This window comes from Salmo salar, chromosome ssa18, assembly GCF_905237065.1.
Source record: "Salmo salar chromosome ssa18, Ssal_v3.1, whole genome shotgun sequence".
Lineage (NCBI taxonomy): Eukaryota > Metazoa > Chordata > Actinopteri > Salmoniformes > Salmonidae > Salmo > Salmo salar.
The window spans coordinates 66,207,250-66,233,904 of record NC_059459.1 but is presented as its reverse complement, the minus strand read 5'-3'; the positions used below and the strand labels follow the sequence as shown (position 1 = coordinate 66,233,904).

The following is a 26,655-nucleotide window of genomic DNA, read 5'->3' as shown; positions in this document are numbered from 1 at the left end:
ACTGTAGATGGTCTTGTATATGGTTATGCTGCATGACCATGTAAGGTTGTGTTGGTGTCATGTGTACTCAGGCATGACTTGATGGGAAATCAATGAGAGCCCTTCCAGCAAACCCTTATCTTCCTTTTAGAGGGGAAATAAGTGTCATGTACCTCCGGTGATAACATAGACCGGTGGTGAGGCCGGTGATAACATAGACCGTTCCATGGCAGTAGTTGTTGCGGCGTGGTGGAGAGCCAGTTGTGTTGGAGGAACTCCTTGGCCTGGGGCACCACGTTGGTCAGGCTGTAGGTGGAGGCCTTGTCCCCGGGCCTGGTGCTGGTCGGGGTTCAGCTGGCCATGCCTGGCTCTCCTTCATTACCTGTCCTAGAGCCACTAGACAGCTGGAGTAGATGGAGAGGGGTAGAGCAATGTGTGATTACACAGACAGTACATAGATGCTACACAGTATAGGCACCACTGGATAGCTGGAGAGGAGAGAGAGAGAGAGAGAGTGAGGAGTAGAGTGCAACAGATGAATGCGTATAAAAATGAGTTATTATAGAAATTGCAAACAGGAATATCAATAGTACTATGTAACAATGTGTACCATTTACCTGCACTTTGTTCACAGTGAAACCTGTTCATTGTGAGGGAAGTGTCATTTGGTGCTGTGCTTATCAAGACTTCGAACCACCATGTCAGAATACCAGAGGAAGGGTTTCAACTGTGCTCACCGCCACCATAAAGCCCTCTTCTCACCACTGTAGCAGACGGTCTATTCTTTGAATGACTCATCATTCAGGTCCAAAAGGCTCCTTATCAGCTTCTACCCCAAAGCCATAAGACTGCTGAACAGTTCATCAAATGGCTACCCAGACTATTTGCATTGGACCCCCCCCCCCTTTTTTTTTACACTGCTGCTACTGGCTGTTTATTATCTATGCATAGTCACTTTACCCCTACCTACATGTACACATTACCTCAATTACCAAGACTAACCTGTACCCCCGAACATTGACTCGGTACCGGTCCCCCTGTATATAGCCTCGTTATTGTTATTTTATTTATGTATTTTTTACTTTAGTTTATTTAGTAAATATTTTCTTAACTCTTATCTTTCTTCAAACTGCATTGTTGGTTAAGGGCTTGTAAGCATTTCACAGTAAGGTCTACACATGTTGCATTCAGCATTTCACACTAAGGTCTACACATGTTGTATTCAGCTCATGTGACAAGTAAAATGTGATTATGTCTTCTTCAGTTTGATTTGACCATATCGCCCAGCCCTATCCACAGAGCTCAGAGGGACAATGACTGCCTACGCAGTCAAATGGCTCTGTATGTAAAGTGGCAGTGCCAGGGACCGGTTTGATTGGGTGCCTGGTTGACTATTTATGGAGAGCAGTAGCAGACAGGTGAAAGTGTGTGCAATTAGAGTTAGGAAATTGCTGGGTCTAGTCTTGTTTTTCTGGTGCCATGAAACATTCACCCATGCACAGATATTCATTATCTGTATGTTTGCAAAGGCTTTCTTATAAGTGAACACCCACCTCCACCCCCACACCAAAACACACATAGCAACAGCAGGTGGTGGTTCATAACCAAAGGAAACTGCAGGCCCCATCTATATAAACAAAGCCTTGACCACAACTAAAAACGCAGCCTCCAGGATGGAACCCACAGTTAACATCTTGCTGTTTGTTTCCCTGTAGTCAGTTAGTCAGTCAGTCAGACATCAGACAGACAGACACAGAATGCTCCATTGTTCCAGGATCATCTTCATCAAACCCATCATCATCACCAAGAGATTGTGATTGATATTATGTCAGGTAAGAGGTAATATAGCTATACTTACTCTCTAAGTATGTCTCCAAAAGAGAGCAACACTTCTTTTTTTCCTCCCCTTTCTTTTTGTAGGGGAACAGGAGTCTGCTCACCCTACACATTGTATAGTTTAAAGGAGATAAATTAGTTACAGAGGTGAAGTGAGTAAGGAGAAAGATGAAAGGTGAGCAGTTGAAGAAGTTGACTCAGGGATCGAACCATGGTCTCCCACGGGAGCATATGTACCCTGGAATTAACACTGTTTCCGCTAGTCAAATCAAATAGCGCCACATTTTGAGGACTGGAAACATTGATATTTGTAATAAGTTTACCACTGGAATTGACCTTGAATTAAATGTAATGTAATATCTACCTTCTCCTCTCCAGGCACACAGACTTCTCTGGTTGCCCTGCTGTGGCTGTGGGGAGCGTGGCTGTCCCCTGTCCTGTCCTCGTGCACCACGGGCCGGCCAGCGGAGTGCAAGGCTGCGCTGTCAGCTCCCGGTACCAACCTGGCGGGCGAGGGTTTCGACGTTGTCACCATGGAACGTAAGCAGGCCTATGTCATCGACGTGGACACCTGGAGGAAGACTGGTAACGGGACCTGTACCCTCTGTGTTAACCCTTTCATGGATAGACAGGCTCAGAGGCTGCCTGCGGCTGTGGTGGACTGGCGTCCCTCGCAGAAGTGCAACATGAAGTTAGCCAGCATGGTGTACGACTCCAGCGAGGCGTTTGTGAGCAGCAGCCAGACAGAGGTAATACTACTACTACTACTACCACTGCTACTACTGCTGCTACAACTACTACTACTACTAAACTCAGACCTTATTTCTCTGAAATGTTGTGAACAAATTTGTTTACATCCCTGTTAGTGGTAATTTCTCTTTAGCCAAGATAATCCATCCGCCTGACAGGTGTGGCATACCAAGAAGCTGATTAAACAGCATGATCATTACACAGGTGCACCTTGTGCATGGGACAATAAAAGGTCACTCTAAAATGTGCAGTTTTGTCACAAAACACAATGCCACAGATGTCTCAAGGTTTGAGAGAGCGTGCAATTGGCATGCTGACTACAGGAATGTCCACCAGAGCTGTTGCCAGAGAATGTAATGTTAATTTCTCTACCATAAGTCGCCTTTGTCGTTTTAGAGAATTTGTCAGTACGTCCAACCGGCCTCACAACCATAGAACACATATATGGCATCATGTGGATGAGCGGTTTGCTGATGTCATCATTGTGAACAGAGCGCCCCATGGTGGGGTTATGGTATGGGCAGGAATAAGCTACAGACAACGAACGCAATTGCATTAAACAATGGCAATTTGAATACACAGAAATACCGTGATGAGATCCTGAAGCTCATTATGAGGCCCATTTATTTGAAGGTGTCGGTGACCAACAGATGCATATCTGTATCCCCAGTCATGTGAAATGCATAGATTAGGGCCAAGATAAAGCAAAGCAGAAGATGAGTGTGCAAGTAGAGATACTGGGGTGCAAAGGAGCAAAATAAATAAATAAAATAAATAACAGTATGGGGATGAGGTAGTTGAATGGGCTGTTTACAGATGAGCTATGTACAGGTGCAGTGATCTGTGAGCTGCTCTGACAGTTGGTGCTTAAAGCTAGTGAGGGTGATATGAGTCTCCAGCTTCAGTGATTTTTGCAGTTCGTTCCAGTCATTGGCAGCAGAGGAAGGAAAGGCGGCCAAAGGAGGAATTGGCTTTGGGGGTGACCAGTGAAATATATCTGCTGGAGCGCGTGCTACGGGTGGGTGCTGCTATGGTGACCAGTGAGCTGAGATAAGGCGGGGCTTTACCTAGCAAAGACTTATAGATGACCTGGAGCCAGTGGGTTTGGCGACGAATATGAAGTGAGGGCCAGCCAGCGAGAGCATACAGGTCGCAGTGGTGGGTGGTATATGGGGCTTTGGTGACAAAACAGATGGCACTATGATAGACTGCATCCAAATTGCTGAGTAGAGGGTTGGAGGCTATTTTGAAAATGACATCTGCAAAGTCAAGGATCCGTAGGATGGTCAGTTTTACGAGGATATGTTTGGCAGCATGAGTGAAGGATGCTTTGTTGCAAAATAGGAAGCCTATTCTAGATTTAATTTTAGATTGGAGATGCTTAATGTGAGTCTGGAAGGAGAGTTTACAGTCTAACCAGACACCTAGGTATTTGTCGTTGTCCACATATTCTAAGTCAGACCCGTCCAGAGTAGTGATGCTGGACAGGCGGGCAGGTGTGGGCAGCGATCGGTTGAAGAGCATGCATTTAGTTTTACTTGCATTTAAGAGCAGTTGGAGGCCACGGAAGGAGAGTTGTATGGCATTGAAGCTCGTCTGGAGGTTAGTTAACTTCCATGGGCTACCACCTGCGGGACACAGCCAGTGAAATATCAGGGCGGAAAATTCAAAAACAACAAAATGTCATAATTCAACTTTCTCAAACATACAACTATTTTACACCATTTTAAAGATAAACTTCTCTTTAATATAACCCCATTGTCTAATTTCAAAAAGGCTTTACAGCGAAAGCAAAACATTAGATTATGTTAGGAGAGTACATAGACAAAAATAATCACACAACCATTTTCCAAGCAAGGACATGTGTCAATAAAACCCAAAACACAGCTAAATGAAGCACTAACCTTTGACGATCTTCATCAGATGACACTCCTAGGACATTATGTTACACAATACATGTATGTTTTGTTCGATAAAGTTCATATTTATATCCAAAAACAGCATTTTACATTGGCGCGTAATGTTCAGAAAATATATTCCCACCAAAACGTCCGGTGAATGTGCACATCAATTTACAAAAATACTCATCATAAACGTTGACAAAATATATAACAATTATTTTAAGAATTATAGATAGACTACCCCTGGATGCAACCGCTGTGTCAGATTTTAAAATAGATTTACGGAGAAAGCACATTTTTCAATATTCTGAGTACATAGCTCAGCCATCACGGCGAGCTATTCAGACACCCACCAAGTTCGGGGCAACCTAAACTTAGAATTAGTATTAGAAATATTCTCTTACCTTTGCTGATCTTCGTCAGAATGCACTCCCAGGACTGCTACTTCCACAAGAAATGTTGTTTTTGTTCGAAATAATCCATATTTATGTACAAATACCTCCGTTTTGTTCGTGCGTACAGATCACTTATCCAAAGGCATAACTCGCGAGTGCGGAACGAGAGACGAAAAGTCCAAATGTTCCATTACCGTACTTAGAAACATGTCAAACGCTGTTTAAAATCAATCTTTATGGTATTTTTAACGTGAAATTGCGATAATATTCCAACCGGACAATAGCATATTCATTCAAGAAGAAAAAGAAGGAGGGGAGCGGGACCGAGCATATCCAATCCCTTTGTTGCCAGGCAGACCACTCAGTAACTGAGCTCCTATTATCTGCCCAGTGACAGGAAAATGCTCAAACCACTTTCTGAAGGCTTTAGACAGCCAATGGAAGCCTTAGGAAGTGCAACGTCCCCCACAGACACTGTAGTTTCGATAGAGAATCAAAAGAAGAACTACAATTCTCAGACTTTCCACTTCCTGCTTGGAATATTCTCAGGTTTTTGCCTGCCATATGAGTTCTGTTATACTCACAGACGCCATTCAAACAGTTTTAGAAACTTCAGAGTGTTTTCTATCCAAATCTACTAATAATATGCATATTCTAGTTTCTGGGCCAGAGTAGTAACCTGTTTAAATTGGGTACATTTTTCATCCGGCTGTGAAAATACTGCCCCCTAGCCCAGATAGGTTAACACAGTGTCCAAAGAAGGGCCAGAAGTATACAGAATGGTGTCGTCTGCGTAGAGGTGGATCAGAGAATCACCAGCAGCAAGAGCGACATCATTGATATATACAGAGAAAAGAGTCGGCCCGAGGATTGAACCCTGTGGCACCCCATAGAGACTGCCAGAGGTCCGGACCACAGGCCCTCCGATTTGACACACTGAACTCTGTCTAAGAAGTAGTTGGTGAACTAGGCGAGGCAGTCATTTGAGAAACCAAGGCTGTTGAGTCTGCCGATAAGAATGTGGTGATTGACAGAGTCGAAAGCCTTGGCCAGGTCGATGAATACAGTTGCACAGTATTGTCTCTTATCGATGGCGGTTATGATATCGTTTAGGACCTTGAGCATGGCTGATGTGCACCCATGACCAGCTTGGAAACCAGATTGCATAGCAGAGAAGGTATGGGATTCAAAATGGTCGGTGATCTGTTTGTTAACTTGGCTTTCGAAGAACTTAGAAAGGCAGGGTAGGATAGATATAGGTCTGTAGCAGTTTGGGTCTATAGTGTCTCCCCCTTTGAAGAGGGGGATGACAGCTTTCCAATCTTTTGGGATCTCAGACGATACAAAAGAGAGGTTGAACAGGCTAGTAATAGGTGTTGCAACAATTTCGACGGATCATTTTAGAAAGAGAGGGTCCAGATTGTATAGCCCGGCTGATTTGTAGGGGTTCAGATTTGGCAGCTCTTTCAGAACATCAGCTATCTGGATTTGGGTGAAGGAGAAATGTGGGAGGCTTGGGAAAGTTGCTGTGGGGGGCGCAGGGCTGTTGACCGGGGTAGGGGTAGCCAGGTGGAAAGCATGGCCAGCCATAGAAAAATGCTTATTGAATTCTCAATTATCGTGGATTTATCAGTGGTGACAGTTTTTCCTAGCCTCAGTGCAGTGGGCAGCTGAGAGGAGGTGCTCTTATTCTCTATGGACTTTACAGTGTCCCAGAACTTTTTGGGAATTTGTGCTACAGGATGCATATTTCTGTTTGAAAAAGCTAGCCTTTGCTTTCCTAACTGCCTGTGTATATTGGTTCCTAACTTCCCTGAAAAGTTGCATATCGCGGGGGCTATTCGGTGCTAATGCAGAACGCCACAGGATGTTTTTGTGCTGGTCACGGGCAGTCAGGTCTGGAGTGAACCAATGGTTATATCTGTTCCTGGTAAAAAAAAATTGAACCAGGTGAGGTCACCGCATGTGTGGGAGGTGGAACTAAAGGGTTAACTAAGGCATACTGAGCAGGGCTAGAGGCTCTACAGTGAAATAAGGCAATAATTACTAACCAAAACAGCAATGGACAAGGCATATTGACATTAGGGAGAGGCATGCATAGCCGAGTGATCATAGGGGTCTAGTGAGTGGCTCAGGTGGGCCGGAAACCCGGCGATTCAGGCAGCATTGCGGGCTGGGGCTAGCAAGCTAGCAGAAGGGGCTTAGAGGGACATCGCAATGGAAGAAGTCAGTTGTAAGTCGTGCTGTAACGTCGGCAGACCAGTCGTCGTGGATCAGCAGGGCCCCGTGTGGTGAAAGGGTCCAGGCCAATTGGCAAAATAGGTATAGTGGCCAAAGAATTTGTCCGATGGGCCTCTTAAGCTAACAGTCCAATATGCCCGAGACAGCTAGCGGGCCGCGGCTAGCAGATGGGCATTCAGGGTATGTCGCGACGGAGGAGCCAGTTGAAAAAAAAACCTTGGTCGAATTACGTCGGTAGTCCAGTCGTATTGGGTCGGCGAGGGTCCAGGCCAATTAGCAAAATAGGTATTGTAGCCCAAGGAGTGGCTGATGGACCTCTTCGGCTAGTCGGGAGATGGGCTTAGCAAAGGCTAGCTCCAGGCTAGTTGGTTTTTGCTTCAGGACAAAGACATTAGTTTTAAGTTACTGGGTGTACACATCACAGACAAACTGAAATGGTCCACCCACACAGACACTGTGGCGAAGAAGGCGCAACAGCGCCTCTTCAACCTCAGGAGGCTGAAGAAATTTGTCACCCAAAACCCTGACAAACTTTTACAGATGCACAATCGAGAGCATCCTGTCAGGCTGGTACGGCAACTGCACCGCCCTCAACTGCAAGGCTCTCCAGAGGGTGGTGCGGTCTGCACAACGCATCACCGGGGGCAAACTACCTGCTCTCCATGACACCAATTTCACCCGATGTCACAGGAAGGCCAAAATGTCACAGGAAGGCCAAAATGATCATCAAGGACAACAACAACAACTGCCTGTTCACACCGTTATCATCCAGAAGGCGAGGTCAGCACAGGTGCATCAAAGCTGGGACTGAGAGATTGAAAAACAGCTTTTATCTCAAGGCCATCAGACTGTTAAATATCCATCACTAACTCAGAGAGGCTGCTGCCTACACTGAGGCCAAATCACTGGACAGTTGAAAAAATGGATCACTAGTCACTTTTAATAATGCCACTTTAAATAATGTCACTTTAATAATGTTTACATATCTTACATTACTCATATCACATGTATGTACTGTATTTGGGGTGGCAGGTAGCCTAGTGGTTAGAGTGTTGGACTTGTATCTGAAAGGTTGCAAGATTGAATCCCCGAGCTGACATTCTGCCCCTGAGCTGTCGTTCTGCCCCTGAGCAAGGCAGTTAACCCACTGTTCCTAGGCCATCATTGAAAATAAGTGATTTGCCTAGTTAAATAAAAGGTAAAATAAAAATACACTGCTCAAAAAAATAAAGGGAACACTAAAATAACACATCCTAGATCTGAATGAATGAAATAATCTTATTAAATACTTTTTTCTTTGCATAGTTGAATGTGCTGACAACAAAATCCCACAAAAATAATCAATGGAAATCCAATTTATCAACCCATGGAGGTCTGGATTTGGAGTCACACTCAAAATTAAAGTGGAAAACCACACGACAGGCTGATCCAACTTTGATGTAATGTCCTTAAAACAAGTCAAAATGAGGCTCAGTAGTGTGTGTGGCCTACACGTGCCTGTATGACCTCCCTACAACGCCTGCGCATGCTCCTGATGAGGTGACGGATGGTCTCCTGAGGGATCTCCTCCCAGACCTGGACTAAAGCATCCGCCAACTCCTGGACAGTCTGTGGTGCAACGTGGCGTTGGTGGATGGAGCGAGACATGATGTCCCAGATGTGCTCAATTGGATTCAGGTCTGGGGAACGGGCGGGCCAGTCCATAGCATCAATGCCTTCCTCTTGCAGGAACTGCTGACACACTCCAGCCACATGAGGTCTAGCATTGTCTTGCATTAGGAGGAACCCAGGGCCAACCGCACCAGCATATGGTCTCACGAGGGGTCTGAGGATCTCATCTCGGTACCTAATGGCAGTCAGGCTACCTCTGGCGAGCACATGGAGGGCTGTGCGGCCCCCCAAAGAAATGCCACCCCACACCATGACTGACCCACCGCCAAACCGGTCATGCTGGAGGATGTTGCAGGCAGCAGAACGTTCTCCACGGCGTCTCCATACTCTGTCATGTCTGTCACATGTGCTCAGTGTGAACCTGCTTTCATCTGTGAAGAGCACAGGGCGCCAGTGGCGAATTTGCCAATCTTGGTGTTCTCTGGCAAATGCCAAACGTCCTGCACGGTGTTGGGCTGTAAGCACAACCCCCACCTGTGGACGTCGGGCCCTCATACCACCCTCATGGAGTCTGTTTCTGACCGTTTGAGCAGACACGTGCACATTTGTGGCCTGCTGGAGGTCATTTTGCAGGGCTCTGGCAGTGCTCCTCCTGCTCCTCCTTGCACAAAGGCGGGGGTAGCGGTCCTGCTGCTGGGTTGTTGCCCTCCTACGGCCTCCACCACGTCTCCTGATGTACTGGCCTGTCTCCTGGTAGCGCCTCCATGCTCTGGACACTACACTGACAGACACAGCAAACCTTCTTGCCACAGCTCGCATTGATGTGCCATCCTGGATGAGCTGCACTACCTGAGCCACTTGTGTGGGTTGTAGACTCCGTCTCATGCTACCACTAGAGTGAAAGCACCGCCAGCATTCAAAAGTGACCAAAACATCAGCCAGGAAGCATAGGAACTGAGAAGTGGTCTGTGGTCACCACCTGCAGAACCACTCCTTTATTGGGGGTGTCTTGCTAATTGCCTATAATTTCCACCTGTTGTCTATTCCATTTGCACAACAGCATGTGAAATTTATTGTCAATCAGTGTTGATCCTAAGTAGACAGTTTGATTTCACAGAAGTGTGATTGACTTGGAGTTACATTGTGTTGTTTAAGTGTTCCCTTTATTTTTTTGAGCAGTGTATATACCATCTACTGCATCTTGCCTATGCCGCTCGGCAATCGCTCATCCATATATTTATATGTACATATTGTCATTCACCCCTTTAAATTTGTGAGTTGTTGGTGGGGAATTGTTAGGTTACTTGTTAGATTTGTGTGTATTACGTAGCTGTTGGGAATTGTTAGATATCACTGCACTGTCGGAATTAGAAGCACAAGCATTTCGCTACACTCGCGTATGTGACCAATAAAATTTGATTTGATGTATAGCTCTTTTCCCAATGCTCAAAGTGCTTTATGTGGGTAAACTCACCTTATCCACCACCAATGTGTAGGTAGATGTCAGTTGGAAGATTGGTCTGGACATTATGACCCCCCAGGCTAAGGGGTCGGTCATGGTGGGGGGCACCCACTCCAGAGCTGCCAAAACGGTGATGAGCCAGTCGAAGAAGGACAAGTACAGCTTCATCAAACAGGATATACACTGCTCTTATTACAGGTGATATACCTTATAAATATAACATCACTTGTATTATAGAAGTTTAACTTTATAGAACCAACACTGCTCTCTACAGGCTATAAACTCTCCATCTTGTGTGTTTCTCTCTCAGTTACCGCCTGCTAAATGACCCTCCCCTGCACCCTGAGTTCTCTCGCTCCCTGGGCCTCCTGCCCCCCCTCTACACTGACAAGACCAAGGTTGACTACAGACGTTTTCTTGACAACTTTGGCACCCACTTCATCAAGAAGGTTCTCCTGGGGGGGCGGGTGAAGAGTGTGACCTCCCTGCGAGTGTGCCAGGCGGCCCTGAGTGGCTACAACGAGAACGAGGTCAAGTACTTTTTAATCAAAATATATTAGTAAATGTATTTATCTATGTATTTTTATTTATTTAAAGAAAATGTACATTACGTTAAAAACAATAATAATCCAGGTCAAGGACTGTCTTGAGGCTGAGGCCTCCGTCGCCACCAGTACCGGATCAGCCGAATTCAAGACAGAGACCAAGTTCTGCAAGAAGGACCTTAAGAAACGTGACACCAAGGACCGCTTCAGCAGCACCTTCCAAGAGAGGTTCGATTGATTTTGATTTGAAAGAGTTTGGGGGTTAATGGGCATTATACAAGACTTATAAAACACATATTTCCATTGTGGTCCTCGTTCAAGACAAAACATGACTAATGATAAACAAACAGGTTTACCGAGGTGGTGGGGGGAGAGACGGACGGGACGCCCGACCTGCTCTTCTCCCAAACGGGTGGAAACTCCAAGGCCTTCGCTGATTGGGCGAGCAGCCTGAAGACTATCCCTGACGTCATCAACTACTCCCTCCACCCCCTCCACCTATTGGTGAAGCAGGCCAAGAAGAGGGCTGGGCTGAAGAAGGCTGTGGAGGACTACATCCTGGAACACGCTCTGGTCAAGCGCTGCTCTGGGAAGTGCAAGGGAGGCTCCAGCTCCAGTGCCCACGACTCCTGCCAGTGTGTGTGCAAGGCCAGCAAGGAGATGACCAGCCAGTGCTGCCCGCAGGAGAAGGGCCTGGCCCACCTTACCGTCACCGTGAAGTACGCCAGGGGCCTCTGGGGGGACACCACCTCCCAGACCGACGGCTTCGTCAAGGTATTATCTATTTTATTTTATTATTTTAACTTACTATGAAGTGCACTTTAATGCTAAAAACTAGGATTTGATGTGATTTACATTTCCGTTGCCCCATCCCTCAGCTACACTACATGGCCAAAGGTATGTGGATACACCTTCAAATTTGTGGATTCTGCTATTACAGCTACACCCGTTGCTGACAGGTTTACACAATTGAGCACAGAGCCATGAGATCTCCATAGACAAACATTGGCAGTAGAATGGCACCATGCACAAAGTGAGGTCCATACAGAAATTGTTTGTCAAGATCGGTGTGGAAGATCTTGACTGGCCTACACAGAGCCCTGACCTCAACCCCATCAAACACCTTTGGGATGATTTGGAACACCGACATCAGTGCCTGACATCACTAATGCTCTTGTGGTTGAATGGACGCAAGTCCCCGCAACAATGTTCCAACAACTAGTGGAAAGCCCAAGAGTAGAGGCTGTTATAGCAGCAAAGGGAGGACCAACTCCATATTAATTGCTATGATTTTGGAATGAGATGTTCAGTGAGCAGGTGTCCACATACTTTTAGCCACGTAGTGTACAGTATGTACCAAAACAAGTGGCGGGGGCCCGGTTTTGTCATTTTTCGAATCACATACTGTAGCTTTAAATAAAGTTTGATTTGGTTTGATCCGTCAAGGTGTTCATGGATGACAAAGCTATGCAGACTAATGTGATCTACAACAATGACAACCCTGCCTGGAACAAAGCCTTATACTTCGAAAACGTCAAGCTCTCCCTGGCGAGCGAGCTGAAGTTTGCTGTGTACGATGAAGACAAACACTGGTTCAAGTGGTGGAACGACCTTCTGGGGGAGTGCAGCGTCCGGCCCATCTTAGTGGGTTCTCACAACAGCATGTGTCCCATGAATCATGGAACCCTGTACTTTTCCTACAAGGTCGACTGTGCCCCAGGACTTGGGGGCTCCAACTGTGGGGAGTATGTCCCATCTGGGATGAACTCTGACCTCTCTGACCTCTACACCTCCCGCAATGCCCTCAACATGACCCAGGATCTGCTGGCTCACATCCGGATGGGCCGTCCCCTAGGAGACCCCCTGGCTTTCGTGGTTAAGCAGAAGGCTAATGGTCACCTTTACGGAAAAACCACATGAATCTCACATCATGTCTCCCTGCTCTCAAAACCGCTATGCTATGCATTATAAACAGCCTGGCATGTCTAACCTTAATGCATACAATTTCTAAACTATTGTTCTGAACCAGAAATCATCAACAAAAACATCCAAAGTATATGTATTTCTGAAGGTAATGGTTTATTTGAATTTTAGTATGTTTACTTGATAGAGGCCATGTACAATTACAACATGAAATGTAATGCATTAAACTTTTGTATTTTCATTCTCTCATGACTGTGCCATGTTGTTTGTGCTACCACAGCAATAAAAAGCTACTTGATTTGAAATATTCAGCTGGTAGTCCAGTATATCAATTCATTGACCCTCACTTGAAAATCAATGTGCTGCTTTTGTGTTGTATTCAATGGAAGCTATTTTTCTCTAAGTATATAATCATTGAATACATTTTAAAAAGGAAAGTTTACTACAGTTGGTGTAGCCTACTTTGTTAAAAGACAATCATAGCTGTTGTTGACTGCACCTCCTCATTGACCAACTGGACCAGTTCAAGGACTCACTGTTAAGATTATTTTCCATTGATATATTATACAAGAAAGTGATTCGTTTATTATGGAATATATTTGGTGGGAAATACTAATACATTAAGCTGGGTTGGGGTCAATTGCATTTCAACTCCCGTCAGATCAGGATGTACAGCACACTAAAATTCCAGATCACTTCTATTAGGAAAAATTAGAATTTGAATTGGCGTTTGGTTCACTTTTTGAATTGACCAGACTTGAAATTGAATTGAACCCAACCCTGACAGTAGGAGGCATCAGGATGATTATGTGTGTACTTCAGGGTATAGTATTGTAAGTACACAATTTAATCTTACTATTCAGCTACTACAAATAGCTAAGCAGTGATATTTCACAGAGACAATATAATCTCAAAGTCTCTTAGAAAAGTGAAACGTTAAGAAAAGTATTATATTCTCAGAGAACACCACAATTTTCCAATTCAATGGTTTCTCAACACTTTCCTGAATCACAGAAGTGTAAGTTAAATATCAGACCATGCTTGATTTTACCAAACCCAATGTTACAGAAAAATGAAAGATAAAAAACACATAAAAACCCCAAACTGTAAATTAATACTAGCACAAATACAAAACATAATTAGAAAATTATTCTCTGTAAATACTACCATTACTTAAATGTAGAAGATTCTCAAAAAAGGGTTGACTTCAAGAGGCAATATTCTGCAGTTCGCATCAGAAAACAGATTCCTTGTTGATTGTTGTCAGTGCCTGCCAAAGTAGACTGATAGTTACATATCAAGTTCAAGGACTGATGTATCTTTTGCGAATTGCTTTCAAGCAAAGAAGCTGAGGCACAGTGTATAACAGATTATCATTCCAACCACCATTTGGTGGCTCTTCGATTAGACTATTCTGCTTAGTGATGAAACAGATGCCTTGTCTTGATTCTGTAAACTAAAACCTGAAACAGAATCAGATTTAAGCATATTTAAGCATCTTTATTATAAATGTATCTTCTTTGTTTAGTGTTAAATCTGTCAATTTCTCTTACCGGCAACGGCTTCTTTTTTTTTTTTTTACTATGGTCCGACACATTATTACTCTTCAAGATGCTATTCCTCATCGAGAGGATGAATGGGCTCTCAATTATAAACTTTTTCAGACGCAGGGATCCCTGGACGATATACCTGAAATTCACTACTTTCATTCTTCTGCTTACTCTGCCCTCATATTTAGCCTCACATTAAAATGTTATACCATATTATTCCAGTGACAACTATGGGGAGTTTGTGACAACAATTTTGTGAGCTTATTACAGTATTATAGACCAAATGTTTTATTTAACTAGGCAAGTCAGTTACGAACAAATTATTATTTACAATGACGGCCTACCCATGCCAAACCTGGACGACGCTGGGCCAATTGTGCGCCGCCATATGAGCCTCCCAATCACAGACAGATGTGATACAACCTGGATTCGAACCAGGGTGACACCTTAGTGACACCTTTTGCACTGAGATGCAGTGCCTTAGACCGCTGAGCCACTATGTCCTGGGATGTACAATGATCTTCTATGTAGAAGAATGCAAAAGAAACACCAGTCTGTAGCTAAAACACACAATGTTTAAAAGGGGTTAGAAGCACTAAAATGCGCTGGCGATACCGTGGGACTCAAAGCATTAGTAATGCTAAAAGACTCTCTAAGGCTCTTTTCTGCCTGTTCCTTTGTGATCAATTTCCAGGCAGGGGGGATATCTCCTGGGCATGCATCATACTCTTTGGAAAATTCCTTGTTGAATTTTGCCATCACATATTTCCAGTAGTCTGAGGCTTGTATGCTGGGATCTGCTGGAATATGCCAATTGGGAAAAATGTCTCTGTACTTTTTGAAAGGGTGGTATTTTCCATTTGTCTCATAGCATCTGAAAGAACTCTCACTGAACACAGAGGAGGAGCAGATATCAGTCACGAGTTCCTTTGAACCATCAAACCTGTATCGACCAAGTCCCTGTGGTCTGTGTATTGAAGCACAGTGATCATTGTGGGCCTCCCCTCCTGCCTCGCATGGTGACTTGCAGAATGGACACTGCTTCCCGCAGCCAAACACTCTTGTGAACAGGATATTCTGTGGTTTAATCCTCATTTGTTCCAATTTCTTACTTACATCTGTTGCATTTCTGAATTCTTCTCTCAGAGACTGTTCCATCTCCACCACAGATGTTTTGAGCCAGTAGGAAAACTGTTCCTGGTTGGAATTGTTGAGGATCATGGTGGCTTCCAATGCATCTTGTGGGATGACCAGCTTCTCTCCAAGTTCCCTGCATATGTCCTGAATTAATTCCTTTATGTTGCCATTCTTATTCGTCTGTACTTTTGTGATTGCCTCAGTGATGACTCTGATGATCCCTTTGAGTTGACAGTCTTCCAACTCAAACATTTTTTTCCCTTGTGAAAATCGTTTCAACATTTCACCCAAAATCCAATTCTTGACAAAGGCTTCATAGTGACAAGTGTAGCTCACGTAGTTGGCAAAGTTGAATTCTGACAGTAGTTGCTTCAGGATAGAGTACTGGAAAAATGTCCGAGAGCTGAATTGAAAGGCATTCTGTCCTGTCAGCATTTCGTCAACAATTTCCGGACCCAGGGAACTGGCAACATAGACTTCTACTGCAGGTTTAAGACACAGGTTGGTGAACTCCACAGATTTCTTCCGACACTGATCTTGTCCATTGAACAAGTCTTTGAAGTTCGCCAAGTATTTACCTTTGAACTGTTCAAGGCACAAACGAGGATTATTGTCACATATGAACTGTTCATGCATTGATTGGAAAGCCCTGGATGCAAACCCACAAATGTACAATTTAATGGAGACTTCAAATTTATCGCTTGTTCCAAGATTTCTGTTGGCGTTCAACTTCTCTTCAATCATGTGTATGATCTCTTGAATGTATGTGTCATTGTAATCTGTTTTATTTTGGATCTTCTCATTCACAAATTGTTTGCATATCTCTATAAGGTTGTCTGCCATGGCCTGGGTTTTTCTTGTGTGCTCATCCATATAAATCCCCGTAATTAATCTCTTGAAAAACCCCTCTGGAGTGACTATGAAGGGTTCTTTTCCATGATCTTCAAGTTTCTCTTTGTTCAGCTTTTCATTCACTGAACCTCCCTTCTGCTTCATGTTAGACCGGAGCTGGTTGAAAACATCGCTCACAATGTCTCGTTTCTTTAATCCTGTAAAAGAGAGCTCCTGCACGGTTTCCTCCCATACCTTTTCAAATTCTCTATCAAGGTCCTTCTCTGACCGCTCAGAATGGCTCTTTCTGCAGTCCTCAAGCAACTTCAGCACCTTCTCCTCCATCACGGCTGTATGTTTTTTCTTGATTCCGTCAAGCTTATTCATTCCTTGTCGAATCTCAACAGCAGCTTCCAGTTTACTCATTATAGAGTTTTCCATCTCCCTTTTCATACTTTTGGTGCTGTTTACAAAATCCTCTCTGTATCTCTCCACAAGATAGACATGGCCCTCTGTCTGTTCGTAGTACTTGGTCAGGTTGTCAAGAATGGTCTTCTCCCATTTGATAAGTTCCGTTGAGGCTGCACTTTTCAATTGACAGAGAAAATCCCTCACATCTCCTGTTTGAGATTTCATTGCTATTGTTCCAAAGTTGGAAATCCTTGTTTCAGCACTTGTCATCCATGTGTGCATGTGTTTTCTGACAGACCATTCCCACTTGTTGAACTCAATGCACAACTTCATGTAGGCATCAGCCACCAGGCTGTTTCTGAAGCTGAAGATGAAGTTTTCATACTTCACAGCATTCCAAAGGCTTTTTGTCCACTCCAGAAAGTCCATGATGTTGTTCCCAGAGGCTTCACAGTTCTGGAAGACCTTGATCATGTTCTTTTTGAACTCGTAGACGGACTCGCTGTATCCGGCATTGACAGGTGCCATTGGAGGGTTTCCATGCCAAAGTCCAGGGATGTACCAGTTACCAGTCTCTGGGTTGTACTCCATCACATCTGTGAAGCTCATGTTCTCCTCCTTGTTTTCCATTCTGGCTGCTGCCTGGGTCATCTCATTCAATTGCTCCAAGAGCATTTTCCAGTCTCTCATGTTCTTGTCATGTGCCGAGACATCTGCCACGTTCTGGTGGACAAATTGGCACCTGGGTTTCTTTCCCACCTCTTTCATTCGGAGAAAAGCGTGGACGACGATCTGCAGGATGTCCTTCATCTCAATCGAGTTCTCCATGGCAATATTGATTATTGTGACATCACTTAGCCCAACAACGAATGTGGCTAGCTCGTTGTCATGCTCATAGCTGTCATCCAGCTGTGCCAACTCTGGAGACTTCAGTCCTTCTGTGTCGATGATCACAAGGAAATCGCAGTTCAGCTCTTTCTTGAAGTCCTCTTTGACTTTGATGAGAAGCATGAAGGCCCCTCTTGTGCATCTGCCACTACTGACTGCGAACTGCACTCCAAACATTGTATTCAGTAGAGTGGACTTTCCTGTGCTCTGAACACCTAGAACGGTTACCACCAGGATCTTGTTCTTCGGTTTCACCAAGACATTGAGCTGATGCAGCACATCACTCACCCATCTCAGAGGTATGTTGGACGCGTCTCCGTCCACCAGCTCCAGAGGAAACCCATCCAGAAGCAGCTCAGCACATAGTTTGGGCAGGTGCTGCAGTTGTTGCCGTGACTCTTCAGTTTCTCCCAGTAAGACTGCAGATTCGTACAGTTGACCCATTTCACGTAGGAAATGTTCGGTTCCCAAAGAACTGTTTGAAATCTGTCTATCAAGGTATGCAATTTCATCTTGGTTTTCAGACCAATTCTGAGACTTTTCTTTGTACAGGTCCCTAAGGCCAGAAAGGTTTTTACGAGCCATATTGTCCAGGTTCATTCTCATCCATTTCAAGAAGTAGGACCTTTCTAGCCCTGTGCCTGATATTCCATGTATGAAGCAGGTCATTGCCTCTGACATGTCATACAATCTTTGCTGTTCCCTAAGTTGTCTCTTCTCTGTTTGCAGTTCACTTTTGTACATCTCTAGGTTCTGGTTCCCAGCTTTCCGCAGTCTGCATTCCTCTTCTCTAGACGTGCCAGCTCCTTCCAGATCTGTCCTTGCAAGGGAAGCTGACGTTCCTTATACTGTGGGGTGTCATGTATGTTTGAGGTAATTCCATCAGCTTTTTGCTTGGCACTCTGACATTCTTGGCAGTCCTCATCAACCAAAATCCCAAGCTCGTGTGCCACTTCAGCGATCTGCTCCAATGGCATTCTGGACTTTGAATTCTTGATCACCTGACCAACTGTGTTTCGCAGGTTCTTCACAAAGTCTGCATCATTCATCTGTTTGGTTTTCAGGATGATGTTGCTTTTCTTCAAGTTCAACTCTGCTGCTGTTTTCTTTAAAGCATCAATGCTGAAACTCTTGCTCTGTGGGTTACCCACCAGAAACAGCTGTGCCTTGGTGTGTTGGCTGGTCAGTAGCTTGTACTTGTTGTCCAGGTTGTCAAAGAACACAAAGACTGCTGCAGAGGTCTGACAAAGAAAGGAGTACTGGGTCTCAAAGGAACTGATGTCCCCTCTCAGATTGGTTACAGCAACAGCTTCACCAAAAATGTCAATATTTTTTTTCCCACTTGGGAGGTACCAGCTTATCTCAACCAATCCATTGGATATCCTCCTTGGGCTATCACCGCATTCCATATCGTGGTGGACAAATGTATCATGATACTGTTGGGGATTACTCAGAAGCTTGTTCAGAATCTGCGACTTGGACAAGGAGCATTTGCCCAATCTGACGAAAGAGACCATGGGGAGGTCAGACAGAACAATCCTGTCTTCAACAAATCCTCTTGGGTCTGCCAATGAATGAGGTCTGAACTTCTTGACAATGTCTCGCATTGCCCAAAGCATGAGCGTGCACTTTTCTGTGTCACAATTGGGGAGAAGAAGGGGTACTGAAAACTGACACATTGACATTTTCAAGGTCATCTCTTGCTGCAGAAAACCATTAGAGCAAAGAAAGAGAGCAGTAACAACGTCTAAAGGGTTCACAACATTACTAGAGTCCAAGTTATTAAACAGACTCTCCACATCTAGGTCTGCATCACAACTTTCCTCACCTCCTGATGAGGTACATTTCACACTTCTAGCTGTTACATTAACCATCATTAACCTCTTTAGGAAAGTCCATGGCAGGGCTGAGTGAGTCTGAGCTGGTTCATCGTCGACGGTCTTCTCATCAATCTGCAGCACAGTGCTCAGGGTGAGCTTCTCAACATAGTGAACTGTTATCTCTCCGGGGGAGGACAGCTCTGTGGAAGAAAGCAAAAAGTTATGAGTCTATGGGCAATGGAAAATAGTTATAGCAGCCATTCACAATCCTGAAAATATTGGTCAAGTGAAGTGACTATACATATTGAAGAGTTTTCAACACAACTCTCTTTTCAGGCATGAAAAGGTTATAAATAAATGCTATTATACTGCATCATCCCTACTGTTGTTGTGCTAGTAGTGAGTTAAAACCTTTGGCACCCTGGGCATAGACAATCTAAAACGAGTGAAAGATGTTTTGAGTACTCACTTGTGCGTGCATATGTCACAGCAGACTTGCTTTTGGTCCCGTTCTTCAGCACCGTAGAGACGTGGAAGGAGTACTTGACACCTGGACTCAGACTGGAGAACGTCAGGGTGTTGGATACAGTTGTTATCTTCTGGACTTCCTCTCCGTCACAGGAACAGGTCACAAGACATGCCTCAGGAACACCAACACGTTTGTCCCAACTCAGAGACACTGATTCACTGCTGACATAATCTATCTTTATCTTTTCCGGTGGCACAGGTTCTGCAAAAAAAACAAAAAAGGACCCAATCAATTATAACTGGAATAATGAAAACACAAATGAAATATCATTCTCCCTGTAATGCAAGAGGACATGTTTGAATCATTGTACTTACTTGACAGTCACAGTCAGTGATGTGGTGAAAAAAATAGGTGGGTAAATGCTGTTCGCCGTTCGCAGTGAATAAAGTAATGCTCCCTATATTTTCATAGCATTTTTCAGCAATAGTTGGGTAAACGCTCATGCAAATAAAAAAGGTGCGAAACCAGCATTAACGTGAGCTTACCTTCCATTAAGCCACTGGTTACAACAATACAATTACAACTACCCAAATAAGCATACATGCAGTGTTTTCATGTGATTGGAAAAAGCAAGTGATAAAATATACTCCAAGCTTGACAATAACTCTGAGATATAGTATATTGTAAATTATATAATTTCCTCTAATATTATTGAAGTACCTGCTACAGCAGCATCCATCTGTTTAGCTGGCTCTGGTTCTAGATCATTAGCTTGTACTCTCTGAGATGTGTCCTCATCTTCCCCAAGGTAGAAGTCAAAGAATTGATCACTGGCATCATGAAATTCCTTCAAATGGAAAGAAAATTACAGGCAAGAATGAAGGGTTTTATCCTTTGGAATGTCAGTCAATTGAATGATTTCACATTGTAAATGGCAATGTCCTTGATAAAAGATGTAAAAAAAAAAAAATGTACTGACAAGGTTATTAATTCTGTATTAGAAACTGGGTGGTTCAAGGCCTGAATGCTGATTGGCTGAAAGCTGTAGTATATCAGACTGTATACCACAGGTGTGACCAAAAATGACTTTTTACTGTTCTAATTATGTTGGTAACTAGTTTATAATAGCAATAAGACACCTCTGGGGTTTGTGGTACATGTCCAATATACCACAACTAATGGCTGTATCCAGGCACTCCTTGATACGTTATGCTTAAGAACAGCCCTTAGCCGCGTTATATTGGCCATATACCACACCCCCTTGTGCCGTATTGCTTAATTATAACAAGTTATACAGCATATTTCCATGGCCGGCGCCAGAACAAATCAGTTGGACGGGCATTTGATTTCCATAGGCGGCATTTTCTTTTCACGGGACATCCTATGCTTATATGTTCAGATTCTTTTAATGGGTGTCATTTCAATAATAAAGTTTTTGTTTATCAAAATCATTGTCACGTGGTTAATCATAAATCTGAATTAAAATGCAAAAAAAAAATCTCAAAGTTAAATGTAAACTAATGTGAGAGCATATGCCTCTGCCATATGGACACATGGATACACCACGATCCATTGGCGGCTAAAGAAATGAGAGCATAGAACTCAGATAGCCTATAGGCCAATGTAGTAGTAGGCCTATAACTTCCATCGTCAAATTTCTATCTGTCTGTACTTGAGACATCGCTAGTGAAGTGCAACATCATATCAAATCAATCAGTTGGGTCTGGCCTGAAGCTGTCGCTAGCGAACTCGCAACTTTACATCAAATCAAATTTGATTGGTCACATACACATATTTAGCAGATGTTGTTGTGGGTGTAGCGAAATGCTTGTGTTCCTAGCTCCAACAGTGCAGTAGTATCTAACAGTGCAGTAATATCTAACAGTGCAGTAGTATCTAACAGTGCAGTAGTATCTAAAAACAATTCACAACAATACACACAATTCTAAAAGTAAAAGAATGGAATTAAGAAATATATAAATATTAGATCAAGCAATGTCGGAGTGGCATTGACTAAAATACAGTAGAATAGAATACAGTATATACATATGAGATGAGTAAAGCAGTATGTAAACATTATTTAAACATTATTAAAGTGACTAGTGTTCCATTATTAAAGTGGCCAGTGATTCCAAGTCTATGTAAACTCAGCAAAAAAAGAAACGTCCTCTCACTGTAAACTGCGTTTATTTTCAGCAAACTTAACATGTGTAAATATTTGTATGAACATAAGATTCAACAACTGAGACATAAACTGAACAAGTTCCACAGACATGTGACTCAAATAAATTGAATAATGTGTCCCTGAACAAAGGGGGGGGGGGGGTCAAAATCAAAAGTAACAGTCAGTATCTGGTGTGGCCACCAGCTGCATTAAGTACTGCAGTGCATCTCCTCCTCATGGGCTGCACCAGATTTGCCAGTTCTTGCTGTGAGATGTTACCCCACTCTTCCACCGAGGCACCTGCAAGTTCCCGGACATTTCTGGGGGGAATGGCCCTAGCCCTCACTCTCCGATCCAACAGGTCCCAGACCCGCTCAATGGGATTGAGATCCAGGCTCTTCGCTGGCCATGGCAGAACACTGACATTCCTGTCTTGCAGGAAATTACGCACAGAACGAGCAGTATGGCTGGTGGCATTGTCATGCTGGAGGGTCATGTCAGGATGAGCCTGCAGGAAGGGTACCACATGAGGGAGGATGTCTTCCCTGTAACGCACAGCGTTGAGATCGCCTGCAAAGACAACAAGCTCAGTCCGATGATGCTGTGATACACCGCCCCAGACCCTGACGGACCCGCCACCTCCAAATCGATCCCGGCTGGCAGGGATGTCCTTGTCCCATCGTGCACTAGCAACTCCTGTGGCGGGCCGGGCGCAGTGTACGCTGACACGGTCCCCAGCTGCTTCCTCCGACACATTGGTGCTGCTGGCTTCTGGGTTAAGTGGGCATTGTGTCAAGAAACAGTGCGGCTTGGTTGGGTTGTGTTTCGGAGGACGCACGGCTCTTGACCTTCGCCTCTTCCGAGTCCGTACGGGAGTTGCAGCGATGACTACCAATTGGATACCACGAAATTGGGGAGAAATAGGGGTAAAAAATATATATTATAATTGGAGGGAGACAGCTGAGCACATTGTGGATAGTTGAGTTCTGGAGAGAGACACACTGTATCGTTGCCACACAACTCTCCCCTTCTTCTTGTCAAAACATTTAAAATTATATTCAAGACATTATCGTCACACATACAGTGCCTTCAGAAAGTATTCATACCTCTTGACTTATTCCACATTTTGTATTGTTACAGACAGAATTCAAAATGGATTAAAAAAAGTACACACAATCTCACACAATGACAAAGTGAAAACATGTTTTTAGACATTTTTGCAAATTTCTTGAAAATGAAATGCAGAAATGTCTCATTTACATAAGTATTCACACCCCTGAGTCAATACTTTGTAGAAGCACCTTTGGCAGCAATTACAGCTGAGTCTTTCTGGGTAAGTCTTTAAGAACTCTATACCTGGATGTGCAACATTTGCCCATTATTCTTTTCAAACTGTCAAATTGTTTGTTAATCATTGCTAGACATACTTTTTCAGGTCTTACCATATATTTTCAAGTAGATTTAAGTCATAACTGTAACTCAGCCACTCAGGAACATTCACTCTCTTCTTGCTAAGCAATGCCAGTGTAGATTTGGACTTGTGTTTTAGGTTATTGCCCAGCTGAAAGGTGAATTCATCTCCCAGTGTCTTGTATAAAGCAGACTGAACCAGGTTTTCCTCTAGGATTTTGTCTGTGTTTAGCTCCAATCCGTTTCTTATTTATCCTTCAAACCTCCCCAGTCCCAAACTCCCCAGCCCCAAACATGTCTAAAAACACATTATGGGGTAGTGTGTTTACCAGTGACAAAAATATCTACATTTTATCCATTTTAAATGCAGGTTGTAACACAAAAAATTTTGAAAAAAGTCAAGGGGTGTGAATACTTTCTGAAGGCACTGTATATTTAGATGCTTTTCACTGACAGCCACAACTCAATAATCAGCTAGGCTTATTGCCACACGTGCTTCCCAAATAGGCAATCCACAGCTATTTTTTTTCAAGAAGATCCTCTGTGGCTAAGTCAAGCTCTCTGCTGAAGTATTTTGAATGATTTTATTTAGACAGTAATTGTATAACTTTGGCAAAAACATCAATTGACTTTTGGGGAAGCCAGCATCCGAACAGTGCACTCTGCACCAGCCAACTTTCCTTTCCAATTCGCAAGTGGCTGAAACCAGAGATCTTTATATGATGATGAGATGCTCATGTCTCCACCCTAACAATGGGAATCATTGTCCCAAAGGCGGGAAGGCAGGCAACAAGCTTATATGTGCATATTATGCCAATAGAAATGCATTGGGCTTATTCTGGACAGATTTTGACGAGAGTGAGCCCTCTCACTCAGCCTCTTCCTCTCTCCTCTCACCGGAAAACAGTGCCCCTCTGTCTTAAATATGTAGTCCATGACATGCCATACTCTTTTTGTCCACACAACATCAGATATATGATCTACACATACTGAGACAGGGGGCACAGTTGCGCTCACTCGGAGGATTTATCTAAGATCGATGTGTCTTTCTGTCAGTGCACGTCTCGGTCAAATAAATGATCAATAGTTCAATATTTTATTTGGAAGGAGATACGGTAGGGCGGGCCAAGCCCCCTAAGGCCCATCCGTAACGCCGGCCCTGCACATCTCTATCTGCTAAAACCTGGAAGTTTCATCCTCCTGGGCCTGTTTACAAGTGTGAAAGCACAAAAGCACACCCTACCTCTTCATCTGAGAAACAATCCATTGGCAGGGGGGTGTCTTCAGCTGTCCTACTCCTACCCCAGTCAACAGCCACATCTTTCAGACTGCCTGGGTCTGAAATACGTTTGGGGTAATAGATGAGCTCATGTTACAATGCCAATTAATGTTCCAGCACATTAAAATGACGGTGAAACATTATACGATTATTTATTTTCTGTTATATCGCAGCAAAGAGAAAAAGCACTAATGGAGAATTTCCACTGATGATTTACCCCAGTGTTTTACCAAAAAGACTCAGACTTTTGTGTTTCTACCACCACGGCCCGGCTCCAGTGACTCACTGGGCCATGGCATCAGTGCAGCTGCTCTGAATTGATGCCAAGGCGAGGCCACTGGGACTTTTCAGCTTGCATTTATATAACACTGGCTAACTGTGAACATTGGTTAACATCTTCTACGGTTAATACCTTCTCACAATGCAACGGTGTTGATGGTGCAGATATTTGGTTCCTAGATCAAAACTTAACGACATGTTCTACCTGTTTATTGGTTACCAAACATGAACATCCCTAAGCAATAGTGGACAGGGCCTATAAACTTGCCCTGAAATCATGAGGCGAGCCATTAACACATTAGCAAGGCAAATATTTAGGCAAAGACTAATTTCACCAGATTTTACTTTCTCTATAAAAAGCAGAGTACCCTGTGATTTAAGCCAGTTAAAAAGTGTTAGCAATTTTCTTGGCTTTATTGTTATTCATACTTTGTAAATAATGACAGTACTTTTTAAAGTCTATCAAACGTGACAATTGTGCTTTTGATCATTCCATTTCATTTGATGAATATTATTGGCAAAATGTAATATTCATAAAATGAATAATCAAAAGCCCAATTGTCACTTGTTTGATAGACTATCATGTAATAAAAGGGTTATATATAGACAGGTAAAATATAATATTCATAAAATGAAATGAATAAAAGCTCAATTGTCATGTGTTTGATAGATACATTGTAAATAATGTATCAAAAACAAAGCCAAGAAAATGATGAAATTGCTAACACTTTTTAACTTCCTAGAAGGCTAATAATGCCTCCCTTTTCTACAATTGATGCATTGTTTTTTATTTGATTTGTAAATGTATTCAATCTACTTGTGAATGTGAAGAGATTGTTGTTCGAATGAATACAGTGTGTATTTTAACAATACTGAATAAAAAATAAGGCAGACAAGACTGACTCACTAGGACTCTTCTAAAAAAAGGCCCGAGGCTACAGTACCTACCTCGCTCTCCCTCGACGATTGCGTTGCATCTCAAACAAAACGTCTGTCCCACCTCACAAAGCGTGTTACATCGAAGACACTCCATTTTCAGAAAATGTCTACCACACAATGGACGTCAATAAAATAATTAGATTATATCAAACATTTGCATTCGTAGGCTATAGTATAGCATGCTTAGTATGGAATGTGCTTCTGTGATAGATTTACTTAAAATAAAGATTACAACTTCTTAATTTGCCTTGTGATTTAAGCCATGAAAGAGTTTGATAAACCTGAGTCACCTGCGACACAACTCACCTTTTGATCACACTCCAGCTAAAACGACAACGGATAATCAAATGTTCCAGGGTCTTCCTTTGGGATGAACCATGTGCAAGATTGACTATCTGTTTTTTATTGTGCCTAATAAGCTAACATTCATGCCACCACATTGTCAGTAGGTCCCTGCATTCACATATAACTTTATCCTACGCTATTAGAATGTCATTCATGTGAGAGAAAAAAACATTTAGAGCATCATTTGGTTATCATTTGGTTCAGTCCGTCTGTGCTTTCTTTCGGTTTCACTGAAATGAGAACACAAGCGGATAAATACAAAATTAGGGTGAGTTTGGGCGAGTCAGCGTAGGGCGAGACAGATTCAAGAATGAACAGGAACATGAATGAACATTTAGCAGACTAGTTGGTGTAATGGTTAATATACACTGAGTTAACAAACATTAAGAACACCTTCCTAATATTTGCTTGTTGTCCTTTAGGTGGTTGACCATTCTTGATTCACACGGGAAACTGTTGAGCGTGAAAAACCCAGCAGCGCTGCAGTTCT

The 26,655-nt window shown here is 43.3% G+C and overlaps 2 protein-coding genes across 2 annotated transcripts; one reads left to right on the top strand and one right to left on the bottom strand.

Annotated features, from left to right (window-relative positions):
• Positions 1-1,682: 1,682 nt before the first annotated feature.
• On the top strand, positions 1,683-12,892 carry LOC106577765 (perforin-1). The gene is made up of 7 exons (XM_045701407.1): positions 1,683-1,811; positions 2,194-2,564; positions 10,210-10,373; positions 10,486-10,705; positions 10,809-10,948; positions 11,071-11,494; positions 12,167-12,892. Exons 1-7 carry the CDS (start codon positions 1,805-1,807, stop codon positions 12,638-12,640), a joined length of 1,800 nt encoding a protein of 599 aa, XP_045557363.1. The 5' UTR covers positions 1,683-1,804; the 3' UTR covers positions 12,641-12,892.
• LOC106577770 (interferon-induced very large GTPase 1-like) lies at positions 12,845-25,954 on the bottom strand. Its single transcript, XM_045700588.1, is given in 6 exon segments — positions 12,845-18,242; positions 18,245-19,480; positions 19,750-20,010; positions 20,470-20,596; positions 24,567-24,661; positions 25,830-25,954. Coding segments are annotated over 6 exon segments (5,277 nt in total). The 5' UTR covers positions 25,915-25,954; the 3' UTR covers positions 12,845-14,769.
• Positions 25,955-26,655: the final 701 nt, after the last annotated feature.